Source organism: Vidua macroura, chromosome Z (genome assembly GCF_024509145.1).
Source record: "Vidua macroura isolate BioBank_ID:100142 chromosome Z, ASM2450914v1, whole genome shotgun sequence".
Taxonomy (NCBI): Eukaryota; Metazoa; Chordata; class Aves; order Passeriformes; family Viduidae; genus Vidua; species Vidua macroura.
Window position 1 is genome coordinate 7,480,008 of NC_071611.1, and position 14,403 is coordinate 7,494,410.

The following is a 14,403-nucleotide window of genomic DNA, read 5'->3' on the forward strand; positions in this document are numbered from 1 at the left end:
TTTTTTCTATGAAATATGAGACAAGAATCTATTTTACTGTCTACAAAGAGCAACAGATATGGCAATGGTAAAAAGTGGTGTATCATCCAAAAGAGGGACAGATGAAGATAAAGATGGAGCCCAAATAAACACCCAAGGACAGCATTTAGCAACTCTGAATTAATAAACAGTTGTTCTGTAATTTCTGTCTGAATTATTTCAGCCATGTTTATTTCCTCATGCACAATGAAAACTCACAACGTGAAAAGCAAATAAAATATAAATCTGTTGCTGATTTAAGTCCCAAACCTCTGAGTACTTTATTATAGGTATTTAAAAGGTAAAAGTATTTAAAAGGTAAAAGTCAAATAATGCTGGGAAGTAAACTCTGACTTTACTGTGGGCAGCACCATTCACAGTTCTGGCTACTCATTCACCACTAGCTACTCAGTTAATGCAAATCCAGCTACAGGATGCCTTTTTTCCAAAAATTTAAACCATTCACAACAGCTCAATGTCCTTGAGCAACAAGCAAAAGAATACCCACAGTGATGTGTCCCTGGCTGATGATAAAGCAAGGCTGAACAGAATTCCTAACGGGAAGAATTGAGAAGACGCCTTTGCCATGGGGGAAGTCAAGAGGCCTAAAGTCACATTGTAATTTGTCTGCTCAGTCATCTCAGTTACTTTAGTGGACCAACCTTTAATTGCAACATACATGTACATTTAATCTGACTTTTGGGGACTTCCTATAACACCAATCAAAAATTTTCCTATCCAGCTTTGCAAAGATGAACTTCATCAAGACAACTTCTATAGGCAAGAAAAAGCAAACAAACCCCAATTAGTCCACACTGTTGTTCTGACTTTGCTAAGCTTTCTGACCTTTCAGTCATACAATCCTTCCCAGCCTTGTTCCATTTCACTCAGATTTCTAGCCTGTTATAATCCAGAAGCCTAGACTTCCTATCATTCATACAACAACAAGTGAAACTTCTCTCACTTTGTCCTCTCTTTTCCCTTTGAGAGAGGGAATGTCTATTGCTCTAATCCCTTCTACATAAACATGAAAGAGAGGAAGATCTATTTAAGCAAAATGCTGGCACAAGAACAAGCATGTTTAAGCTAGCTGTGACTGTGTCTAGCCTGGAAATTAGGAGGTGTCATAAAAAAAAATAGAAGCTCTTCTAAAACACTGATCCTTAAAAACAGCACAGAGGAGAGAACTAATAAATGAACTAAGGCAGATATTTACAGCTTTAGGAACAGAAATGTGTTAAGAGGATTGTTTGAAAGAGCCAGAAGGTTCCTGATAGTCATCTGTTCCCTGCAGATGAGCCAGGAAGACTCTCCAATGCATTCAACGTCCAGTCAGAACAATGCAATTATATTGTTGTTAAAATCTTTGCACTGTCCTGTGGTTGGTTCCAGAAAGACAAGTGTAACATAGGAACATGAACCATGCCAACACAAGAGAAGTTCAATACAAACAGTTCATTAAAATCAACTAGTAATCACAGGTTGTGCATGCATCAGAGCAGATGGACCCAGGAAATACCCAGATGGCTTTCTGGGGAAACAACGAGCCTTTCTGGGTTACCAAATCTAGCCCCTCACTACCAGAGACAATACCAGGCAATCCTTCCTATAATCAAATCCGGTCTTGAAGGTGAGTTCATTTGCTCCCATCACTTCTCTCTGCAGATAATTAGAAACATATTCCTTGTTTTTAATTTCTCTCCATTCATAGGAAAAATTTATGCAGTAGATTTATTAGCAAGTTAAAGCAAATAGCAATGGCAAGTTAAATATAGTTATTTGCACTGAAACAGAGCAATAAGGCCTCCCAGGACTTGTCCAGTTACCTGAAGTGACAGCTGGACATTAAAAGCTGGGCTCACTCAAGTCTTACTCTGCACCATTAAGAGATGTTGAGTAACATATTTAAAATCAAAGGATCTTTCATCAATGTGTCCAGCAATATTTATAGAAACCCAAAACTTCTCCCTGAAGATAATAAAATATGAAGAAATCCACACTGGAAGAGTTAATGTATTATAAAGGCTGTTAAATGCTTTGCTTGCATTTTTACATAATTATGAAAATTCTGCTCTCTGAAGGAACTACTTGAAAGCAACACACTTACTTCAGTATCCTGTTCTCTGGATGTAAACAAAATTAGACCTGCCAATCTCTGTGACCATAATACATTTTCTTTACCCCTTCTTTTATTTCTGCATTTTGGAATAAGCCATATTCCAATCCTCCCCTTGATTCTTCCTACAAGATTTCAAAGTGTCACAAGCTTAATGTGCACAAACATGCCACAAACAACCTCTACATGAAGATTACTAAATCCCCAAATTGCACTCTAAAAATTCATTTACAGAACTTCAGAAGACAGCAAGATGCCACTTTATTTTCAAAATCCAAGCTGAGTTTACTAGGTGCAGGAAAAAAGTATTTTTACTAACAAGGACTTAAAATATGCAGAAGTCAAACGACAAACCTTCACAATGGCATTTTCACATTTCCAAACAGTGACACTAAGAAATTCAGATGGAAAACATGTAGCTTCATGTATCAAAACATGTGCCAATCCACCAAAAACTAAATTGTACAGGGATGAGAAAAAGCTTGGCTGTCTGCAAACTACTGAAAGAAGCACTGATAAATCAATCATATTTGAACCTTCTTGAAGGTAGATGAACCCAGCAGCCAAGAAGAGTCTTGGCCTGGGTACTAAATTTAAGCATAATCGTGACTTGGTGGGTTAAAATTATAGATTAGAATGCCATTACAGCATGCAATACTCCCTTGCTGCATCTGCACTGGCACCTGGGCAAGACCCAGTCACTGTAAACAACATCAAACTTTGGTCTCTTGGTTCATTCAGCCAGGATATTTTGAGAAAGTTTTGACAGCCACAATTGTTTTATTCCATTTTATTCTCACTACTTGGGATATACATCCTTCAGCTGACTCATTTTTTAAATCACTTCAGTACTTAAACTGTCACACTCAACGCATAATCTGACACCACAGAGTCATAGTTTGAATATTTCAGTTCTATTACTTTTAATTCTGTACCAGTTAATCATATTTTATTTAAAGGTAAAATGTTAATCTTCTGATGCTAAAAATCATCATATGTTACCTTTTTATGGTCGCATATTAAAATAAGGACACTTGCCAATTACCTAGAGTCTTCTTTTCAGGATTTAAATGAGACATTGACAAGAGGTCAGCTCAGAGTCTCTGCAGTACAACAATCTGCTCTGCATGCCAGAGGTGCACTCTTTAAATTTCCCAGAACTTCATAGCTGAAATGAGCACATCTCACCAGTTTGCTAGTCTACATCAGTGCGTCCATATTTAATTCTGAGTAAAAAGTATACCAAAAAGCACCTGGCTCCAAATTGCTTGCTATAAAATGGTTGCCCTATTGCAAGCTCAAAACTCTGACAGAAATCCTTCAAAACTCCTATGGCTCTCTCTGACATAATGAAAGCAAATATTTTGTTGTTGTTTTGATATTGCTACTTCTCATGACTTAAAACACACCTCTACAGACACCACCAGAATGAGGTCTTAGATTGCAAGCATTTCCCAGCAGGGATTTTTGTCTCCATACTTGTCTGCAAAGCAACTTGCAAATTGTTAATCATCTATAATTAAAGACTCCATAAGCCCAGAACCCATCAGAGTATATCTCCAGTTTGCTCACGTGGCCCTTTATGCATAAAATATGCCTTTTCATTTCACTCCAAGTACCTTTTTCTACTTGGCTGCCTCCTACCAACCTTCTTTCAAGACATGACTAAGAAAGGCATTCTTTAAGTTTTTGGGTTTTTTTTTTTAATAAAACAATGACAACAACAAACCTGTGTAATATGCTTCTCTCAGTTTTTTCCTTGACCCTAAAATTTTTGCTTTTATTTAAAATTTTCAGAGTGTGTCTATGAAATGCCATAACTGAGCAACATGCTTACATTTAACTTTCATGTCACACAAAGGCTGGCAAGCAGTACCACAAGTTTTTAAACAGGTGAGTAGGAAAGAAAACAGCAGAATTGCCTAATCCACATCTGGTAAGTGAAGAAAAGTAGAGAACTGAGCTGGAGATCCACTGGATTTCCAGGCCCATTCACATGGGTCATGTCTGGCTCATAAGCAACACACTCTGTATCTCAGCAGTTACTTTTTCCTGTGACCACGACTGCATACTGCAGGCTGTACACACCTGCTCTACCTTTAGCACTCTGCTTGCAATAGTAAACAAGTCATCACGAGATAAATTCATACAGAACCAAATGCAACATACTAATTTCATTTTTAAATGGAAGAAAAGCAATGTGGTTTTGGTGGTGGTGCTGATTATATTTATTTATTTTTATTCCATAGTTTCCACATTCAGACCTACAATCATTGGTAATGTTGCTCAGGTTTTTGATGTTCTGCTTCCAGTGTTGACTTCAGTAGAAGCATCAAAGCTCTTACATACAAAAAAAAAAAAAAAAGTCAGCACTGTTCATACAACAACTACCATTCACACTTAGCTGGTAAGAGCTCATATACGTCTCTCATATACATCCTGTCTGCAAAATGAAACAAATATTTTAAGACTAAAAACCTGACAATGCACAAGTCAAAATGCACTTCTGCTGACAGAGCCTAACAGGTGAAACTGCTTCCTCCCTTAACCTTCTTTACAGCCATGCTCTGCTGGTAAGAAGGTAAGCCAATACATGGACCACTGCCTGACCAGGCAGCTTGCCCTATGAGACTCCATACCTTACACAGGTGGCAAGCTCAAGGCTACAATTTTTATTTTAACATAATTGCCTTGAATTTTAGAAGACTTCCTCCTTCAGGCAGAGGACAGTCTCCCACTGTTCGCAATGAAGGTACCTGTTATTACAGCATTTGGAAGTGACTAACGGGGGTGAAAGCTAAGTTTCATTTCTTACAGATTCTTTAGAATGAAGCAAACTATATCTAAAAAGTGCAGATATGCTTTTTTATGTCTTTTGCAATTCAGGGGAGGGGGAGGGAAAAGCATCACTGATTTGTATATTAAAGTGCAAGCATCTGTCCTACTGATGACATTCTAGGGAAGCACATTAGCATAAAATTTAACGATGTCAAATAAGTGGATGTGAAATAGGGACTGCGTAAAGACACTATTTCCAAGCCTGACAGAAACATCACTGTTTAGAAATGCAAATGATACCATTATGTTCAATAATTATATGAAAATATGAACAGTTCAGCATGTTTTCCAGCCCTGATGGCGGTTAATGGGATGTACGCTTATGTAAATAACTACTATTAAAGCTAATGCTGAAAAAAACTAATAAATTCATACTAAAGCAACTGATTTAGTACGCTTTTAAACCCCAGCAGTGCTCACTTATTAGAAAGGAGTGCATTCTTATGTTTAGAACTCATTACTGTTACAAGTCACTGCAACTCCATCAATTACCATGCATTAATGAAAATGGGACACATACAAAAAAAAAATTATTGCCTCTCAGCAGTTTTCTTTAAAGACAAAATATAGGGGTATTACCATCACTGGGCCTTGAGGGGAACTTATCAGCAGCATAATCCTTATTACTACAACTGTACTCCCTGTTCTATAAACCCTGGGGTATTTTTTGTCCCGAGAAGGGGATGACCTTTATGTAAATCTCTTGCCATATGCGCAATGAAAGTGACCATACTGCCATCAGTAAAAGTTTACCATTTCCACAGTTAAAAATGTATTTAAATAAATACATACATACTAGAATCTGAACTGAAAACTGTAAATGTGAAATGAAAAACTACTACAACTCCTGAAACTAGACCAAAGAAAGTGTAATGCCAATAGAACTAATGATAAAAGGTATATGTGGAAGTCTTCAATGAAGTTCTTGCATCTGGATAAATTCCATCCAGTTTTAAACTTACACTTTTAATAACCTCCCAGAGAGCTATGGAATTAAGACTTTAAGGATGCTATTCATTCCTCTTTGGATGTTTTTTCTGATTCCTCAGTATTACTCAAAATTCTTAGCCCTCGTTAAACATCACAACTGATAGACGAAACAAAACCAAGAGTGCTGTTATAGTAATGAATTCCTAAGGAAATTAAAAGCTGAGATTGACTGAATGTCTGTAACTCCACAACTAACTGACTTGCATTTTTTAAGTAGTCTATGGAAATGAGATATTAGTGTAACATCCACTAGATCCTAAGAAGTTTAGCAAGGCTAAAAATGCATTATATTAGTTTGCATTGACTGACAGTTTAAAATTAAGGATGGATTTGAACAACCTTACAAGAGACTATGGACAAAAAACTGATGCCAAATGGAGGAGATTAACATAGGACAATCACCTGTGCAGTCTTACCTGCTGTAAAACAAGATAGCATTTTGCTATGGGAAGGCACAGACTTCCAACTCTTGACTACAAAAGCACTGTCACTAAGGTCCATGAAATCCCACATCAGTAGAAAGAGGTTAAGAAACAGATGCTGTTTTCATCATGCTTGAACAGTGACAAATTTCTTACAGGCCAATGTCCACCGTAAAAGCCAACATTAAATTAATGCTATGCTTAAGTGCAATGTACTCCCCACAGCACAAGGCAAAAATAAAGTCTAGCCCAGCCTAAAAAACTTCCAATCTAAAAGCAGGCAGCAAAATAAGGCTTTCAGAAGGCCAGCAGCTTGCAGAATACAACAGCAAACACATGATGACAGTCACTGTGACAAATGTTTGATGGGAGAGAGATGGAAGAAAAAAAACCCACAAAACTATCTGATTGCTTTCACTAAATCTCTGTTGAAAGAGAGGTATGAAGTGTTTTGCTATCTAGACCATTAAAACTATTTCATGAGTGAAGGCCACTCTAAAAACAGTAAGACAAATTTGCTACTGATTAATAATAAAGCCATTCATTTTATTCTTCAAATCTAAAGTAATTACAAGCTAGAGCATGGCAAATGGATTTAGAAGAAGCCATTACATCAGAAGAATCCTTTAAAGAAGAAGAGTAATTTAAAAGACTGAACTGAATAATGAACTCCCCTGAACAACAATTATTATGAGATTGATTTATTGAAAGTGTATTTAATTATGCAAGAAATGTTTAAACTTTCCAAAATAGTGCAGGAAGACAGAGAAACCAATAGCAGAGTCAGCCCTACGTCCTCATTATAGTTGAGAAGCTGAAGCAGATGGAGAATTCATTTAGTTTAGAAGGATAAAGTACATCAATTTCTCTGAATCCACATTTCTAGTCAATTTGTTACAGTACCAGCTTCAACAATTAATGATCTCATTTTCCCATTTGTGCCTCCTTTTAAAAGAACTCAGTCTTTATTCCAAATGAGCAAAATGTCATAAAGAAAAAATGTAACTCAAACATCACTTTGAAAGCTCACATGCCTAAAGCCAAATGTTTCAGCAATAACCACAAAACCAGTGGTCAGATTCAGTCAGGTAAGTAGCCTGGTCAGTTTAAATATCCGCAAAAAGCAAAAAGACCAGTCTTTCACTTGAGACACTTAAACTGACCAGCCTGACTCCTACAGAGAATTTTTTTTTACCTGAACTACTTCATGGCTTTTTTCTTAAAATACCTGATATTGATGTATGAGATTGCCATGGCTGAAGGTGCATCTCCAATGACAGGCTTCTCCTGTTTAGTTTAGACAGGGGCAGCCCATCATCATATCCAGTTCTGTCATGCCCATAAGACAGTTAATATACATAATATCATAAATCTGTGCTTCAGATACCCAGAGCTGGGAGACAGGCTGTCTGCGAAGCATAGAGCTACCCACGGGTATCCACAACTTGGCAAGGCAGAACTCCAGCTCTTATTCAGTTTCAAAATCATCAAGTCTCTAGTACCAGGTACAGATCACCACAATGTAAAAACATCATGAAACATGGGAGATGAAAGAATGCTACTAGCCCTCAACACTCACCTCAGGGGAACTCCAAAATTCTACACAAGAGGTGATGGGGGAACATCTTCGCTTCAGTCAGACACACAGAGTACGCTATTCCACCCTTGGTATAAAACACAGAGCAAATATGCTTCTCCCATTGCACAGCTGTATTTCTATGCTGACAGTACCATCTCACAGACAGCCCTACATCACTGAGTGCAGAGGTTTAGGGGAAAAAGCCTGTCCAGCTCACATTCTACAAAGGCTGTTCTTGACTGCTTAGATGCTGCCTGCTGATTCGGGGTATTTTCATATCATAGACAGTGTTGCTAGATTGTGCTACAAGGCACTAACTAGAATTAAGCACAGAAAGTTTCAAATTAATCTCCAGCCATTGATCCATTTGAATACTCAACATTACAATATGTTTCACCTTGTTTTAGTTTAAAAGTTCATGAAAAATTCAAAATATCTTATTTACCCAGTAGTCCTTGACTGATTCTTCTACATTTCAGTTCGTAAATACATACATTATTTAACCAATACTGCAGTTACAGAATAGCATATAAATATTCAGGGACTTTTTAATAAGTGCAGCTTTTTTTCAACAGACTACAGCGGTTGCTTAGAAACATTTACTAGTAGGATACCTGAAATAATAGTAAAAGAAACACCTTCAAAGAGTAATGTACTTGGATAAAATGGAAGAAAGAAGCAAAATACTAATTCTCCATTCTCCTCACACACCTTCAAACAAATTATGATGCACAAGAAGATATATAGTATGCATTCACATATGAAAAACAGAAAGGGAAAAGACTTTAAATGATAAGCTGAGGGAGCCAAGTTAAGAAATAAAAGAAAAATAATGACGGTCATTTCAAATCCTCAGTTCATAACTTGTCAGAAACTATACCATCAGGAACAGACTTAGCCAAAGTTGATCTCTAAAATTGTTACTGAGTTTTAAATAATTAGCTTGACTTTCAAAAGCACAAGTTTACTGCAAATGGCAAATTTCCCTTTATATAGAAATTTTCTTGCCTTTTTTTTTTTTCAGGGGCGAAGGGGTGGGGGCACAGCAAGGCAGGGACCCATTTTCTTATATAGATGCTAAACTGCAGTGTTAATATCCGTGCCCCACCTCCCTCTGACACTGTGCTGTCACTTTGAGTGCAGACTGTCCCCTTGCCAACAGCAGCCCCACGGAGGCACACACACATGAACCTGCCACACAGGACACTGGGACCACACATCCAACAAAGCACATGGCCAAAAACCTTCTGTGCAAGGCCACCTTTGTTCCCTCATGTGTAATGACAGCTTGGTGGGTCTGATTAAAAAAGGAAAGGAAGCAGAAGTGTTCACATTTTCAGAAGATCAGATTTGACATTATAGAGAAAATAAGGCAGAACCAGCAAGTAAATTTGGTATTCTGATATCTCCTTCTTCTAACGTTTTGTACTTTGCATTAAGCAAGCCAGTAACTCTTTTTCTTCTGAAAAATACAACTCATTTTACATTAACACATTAAGATAGGAAAAGAAGAAAATATGTAAGTGGCCCTAATTTATGTATGCAAGACTTATGTAATGAACAGTACTACAGCAAAACTGAAAGCATTTTATTAAAGTCTCTAGATAATACTTACAAAGCTCATTATTCTTCCAGCAAATTAATATTCTATGTCTCACTAACACTATAAGCAAATGAACTGTTTTAGTTAAATTAATATTCATGTTAACTGCATGCAAAACCAACTAATTAAGTAGTTCTATAATATTAAGGACATATGTAAACAGAGTCTGTGATCAATTTTAAGACTAACCAAGTAAATCATACAGGATTTGTTGTGTGAATTTGGCTGGGTTTTCAGCAACCTGGTCTACTGGGAGGTACCCCTGTCCAAGGGTTGGACCTAGATTGATATCTCAAGGTCAAACCATTTTGTAACTCTATGTTCAGCCAGAAAATAATTCCAACAAAAAGCTTAAGTAACCCAGGTGCATTCTAAATATAAACCAAAACAGCAGCATAGTACAGCTGACTAGTTTAAATCTACAAAAAAAAAAAAAAAAAAAAAAAAAAAAGTTTGTAATAAACAGAATCTCTTCTTTCCTTTATCTGCGTATTCATTGCCTATATAATAATTGAAACAGAGCTCAGAATTAAAAAACCAATTTTTTAAAATTTCTTTAATAAGTTTCCTCTTCACCTATTAGTAAGACTTTACAGAAATGTTACAGCTGCTTTTTCTTCTTCATTTATGCAACTGCATCAAATTTACATAAAAAAACCCTAATGGTGATAACAAGAAAAGCTAAAGACCACAACATAATTTCTTTGAGCTCTGAAGTATCAGTAGTATTTGTTTCTTAATAATCTCATTATAATTTTTTTCCTAAGACACGTATCATGACAGTATTGGGACATCTCACAAAGGATATCTTCCTGATTGTTAAAATAAATTATATTTGGGACCTAAATTAATAATAGGTGTCTGAAAATACATCAGGGAAAAAAAAAAAAAAAGAAAGGAAAGCCAAAAGCTTTTCTATCAGCAGCTCCCAGCAAAAGAGGAAGAAGATGCAGCACAAGTACTCTAAGTGCACAACATGGTGCATACTGCTCATCCCTTACTGTGAAAATGTAAATTAAATAACACAAATAAGAACAAGGAAGTTGCAAGTCATACACTCCAAAGCCATTTCCAGAATCTGTACTGCCACTAGAAGCAGTTTAATCAACATACGGCAGCAAAGAGAACACAAATACTAAGAGTAGATGCTGCAGAAGACAACACAGGAGGTGACATGGCAATTCTCACATGAGCTTAGTCCCAAGTTCAGAGGTTGCTCAAATACCCTAAACAGACACATCCCTGCTTGAATGAGCTGTCTTACAATTGTCTGACTGATACTAGGTCACCTGCGACCATCTCAGCTCTTATTAACCCTAATTGATTATCCTAAACATTTCTGAAGCCATCAGTTAGAGGCTTTTGTTACTTTCACATCACCCACATCCAGCCCAACCTCCTTTTCCAAGTCTTTCTTTCCAGACACGTTCTGGATCTCACTTTCCCAATACACACACCATTTACATTTTTCCTCTTTATCTCTTATGTAAACTTAATTTTCAGAAAGTGGTATTTTTCCCCACCACTTTATCATCTCCATAGTTGTAAGATGCTTTCATTGGGGAGGGCATCAAAAGAGTGTGTGCAGCTGTTACTGGATTATCCAATTCAGCCCAGATGGGCCAATTTTAGTAAGAACAGCAAGAGATGTCATTCCAGCATGCATACCTGAACACCACTAAGTGCTACATCTTCTAACAGCAGCACTAGAACGTTCCAATTTATTATAAGCAAGACTTTATTACAAACAAAACAAAGTTTTGATCCTCTTTTGGTTTTGGAACACTTTGTTTGAAACACTTTGGATCAAGTTTCTTTTGAAAGTAGTCAGTCTGAAGTGTCAATGTCATGAGATAAATCAAGCCAAAACAGCTACTTTTGACCAAATTATAAGATAATATGATAGGCCTAAATACTTCTTTAGGAAGAAGGTGTAGACCAGCTGACTACTTGAAATCCCTAATTTTCCTTAATTCTGTGATACTAAGTATTTGACAACTCTGGCAATAGGCTGGACTATTTATGGTTCACAGCATGCTCATCACTGTGTTCCTCCTTTGAGAGCATGCCCTAGTACTAAGTACTCAATTTTCAAAGTTTCACCTGCCAAGGAAAGGTAGAATTGACTTCTAAATCTGGATGAAATTTTAGTTGTTGTTCCCTACCCCAGACAGCACTCAGCAGTTTCAAAGTAAATGTGAGCTTGGGCTGCAGACAGATGCTGTTTCCCAAATGCTAGTAAGATACTAAAAGTTTTGTAGTGAGATCATTGCATACCACCCATCTCCCTTCCCTCAAAGCTTCTGTCACAGTTCATCAGCAGCAAATTTGAACAGAGGGGTCTTCACAGCTTCCCCGGGGTAGAAAAATCAACCACAACAAAATAAGGATGGATATTCCTCAAAGCAGGGATTTCAAGCACCAAACAATATTTCTCCTGCAAGAATCTCAAAGAAAAAAAAAAAAAAAAAAAAAAAAAAAAAAAAAAAAAAACATGTTGCTGAAAACAACCCACACAGTCCCCATGCTAAGCGAACTAAACCCTTACCAAGCTGAAATTGCACTTTGCGGGATAGCTGCATTTATATCAGAAGCACCAATTTATTACTGCAGGGTACTTTTAAATACTGCAGCAAAGAAAGTTATCTTATAGAGACTAAATTAGCTATGTGGGGTAAAATAAAAGGTAAAATTTGATTTCAACAGACTTGAAATTTTTTTCTTATGGTATTATATCCCTGATACCTTATTTGCAAGTGGACACTATAACACAGAAGAAATTAAAGAATTTCAAGTTGCTGTACTTGAATACAGCCACAATCTGTATTCAGCCTCAGCAAGTCATTTGTACTATTTCTTGTCTCTGTAACAAGCTTTAAAAAATTAAGTGATCAGAGTTACACTGAAGATCTTGAATCATTCATGTATGATAGGCAAGTATTGCAGCAGTTAAAATCACATTGTTTTAAATTATAACCTTGTTTTATATATCTAGGTTTTACAGAGTTTTATGAAGTGTAAAATTGCATGCATTAACCTTCTGCCATGTCTACCAGACTTCTGGAAAAGTATTCATGCTTGTGCAATCTATTTCTGGTAAAGAAACAAAGAAAAGGGAAAAAATCCCAAACAACAACAAAAAAAGCAAGCATGTCTACTTTTCACTAGCCAAATAAACTTCATGTGAATTAGTGAAAGCTTTGTGTGGATAAATAACAAAAAATCAGGAACATGCATCCCACCCACATTCATGAGCTGACTGAATACACAAGATGTAATATACAACAAAATACTGGCTTCAGTGAAATCAATGTCAAAGAGCTGTTGTCATATCTAATGGCTCTTGAAATACATCAGATAAAATATTTTCCAATAACAGTTCACAGCCAGCTAGGTTTGTTGATGTGTATATTATTTAGGACAAACAGACAAATTTTCTCCCAGAAAATTAAGTGCCACTGTGCTACAAGGGATGTTCTAAGTCATCAGGGGCAATGCTCTCCTGACAGAGACCACACATCACTGAATGCCTTTCCTAAGCCAAGCAAGTTCCATCATAAAGTAGTACTGTTTTTGCAACACCTCCCAGTGCTAACCCATGAAATAGGATTGCCAGAATTTTCAAGAACCCTCCTCTAAATTCATGTTTAAGTTTCTGAATTATCTCTATTTCTGTTTCAACACTGGCCAATAGCTTGAACAGCCTCTTTTTGTCACTAACTTCGTTTTTAACTTGAACAGGGGATGGCTCAGGACCGAAAACAATACTGCACACTGGGCTCCATCATGCTTTTTAAAACAACATTACTACCCTCCCTATCAACAATGAATCACACACCATTTGCTTTTCCTGTAGTTGCAGTCCTGTCTCTTCCCTATCCCACTGCAGCCAATCCTTATTTAACAACAAAGCATCAATATCAGAGATTTAGAAGAGAAATGAACAAGAGAATTTTGTAAAGGTCTGTCACATCTCAGAAAGAAAAATAGCAATTCCTGCAATAGTCACTTTGCATGTGATATTCGAGGATTAGGACTAAGCATATGCAGCTTAAAGAAATGCAAGTCACAGTCAGCAAGAAAAGAGAATCTGCTGTTTTTATATACAAACAAACCCTACACCAAATAAAAAGTCTAAGTTAGCTAAACCTCCTAGTACATATATTTAATTTGTATTCATTTAGTGTAGATTCCCTTTCTCTGGCCATGGAGAGAAATGGAATACTAGGCAAGTTTTAGACCTACCATGCAAGTTTATGACCACCTAACAGAATTTTTAAAAAATAGCTATAATCTTATTTTAATGTGTAAATTCCTTATTGTCATTTTTTAGTTGACAAATATCTATTTCATAGCAAAACAACATCATAGGAACAGCTGGATGGCAGTTTAAACTCAAATGAACCAATGTCTGACAAGTCATGCTGACAAGTCATCTCTCTGATTGCTTTTGAATGGCAGCACATGCAGATTTATTCTATGCCATAAATTAGAACAATTATTCCTCTGTACTTCACTTTTTATTTCAGTGAGCCATTGCACATATTTTAAAAGGATATCTTCCCTTTCCTTGATGATAAGTTCATTCTGCTCCTCTAGCTGTCTGATCTTCTTCTCAAATGATTCCTGTTCAGCTTTCAGCCGTTCTTCCGTCACCTCTTTTTCTTCACTTACCCTGAAAAGAATTTGAGAAAAATAAAATATATGCCCATAACCACAGTGCCTGGCTTCCAACTCCTCCACCACTTTGCAGGTAAAGGGATAACATCCTCTCCACGCTTAAAAAGGTTAGTTCCACACAATGTTTATAATACATTACACAGGAAGATGCATATGA

The 14,403-nt window shown here is 36.7% G+C and overlaps 1 protein-coding gene across 2 annotated transcripts in view; it reads right to left on the bottom strand.

Annotated features, from left to right (window-relative positions):
- KIAA1328 (KIAA1328 ortholog) overlaps nucleotides 1-14,403 on the bottom strand; it is a 172,290-nt gene that overhangs the window by 139,339 nt on the left and 18,548 nt on the right. For both annotated transcript variants that reach the window (XM_054003892.1, XM_054003893.1), the window contains one exon: nucleotides 14,126-14,241. In XM_054003892.1, the coding sequence (XP_053859867.1) occupies nucleotides 14,126-14,241 (116 nt within the window). The remainder of the gene's footprint in view (nucleotides 1-14,125; nucleotides 14,242-14,403) is intronic.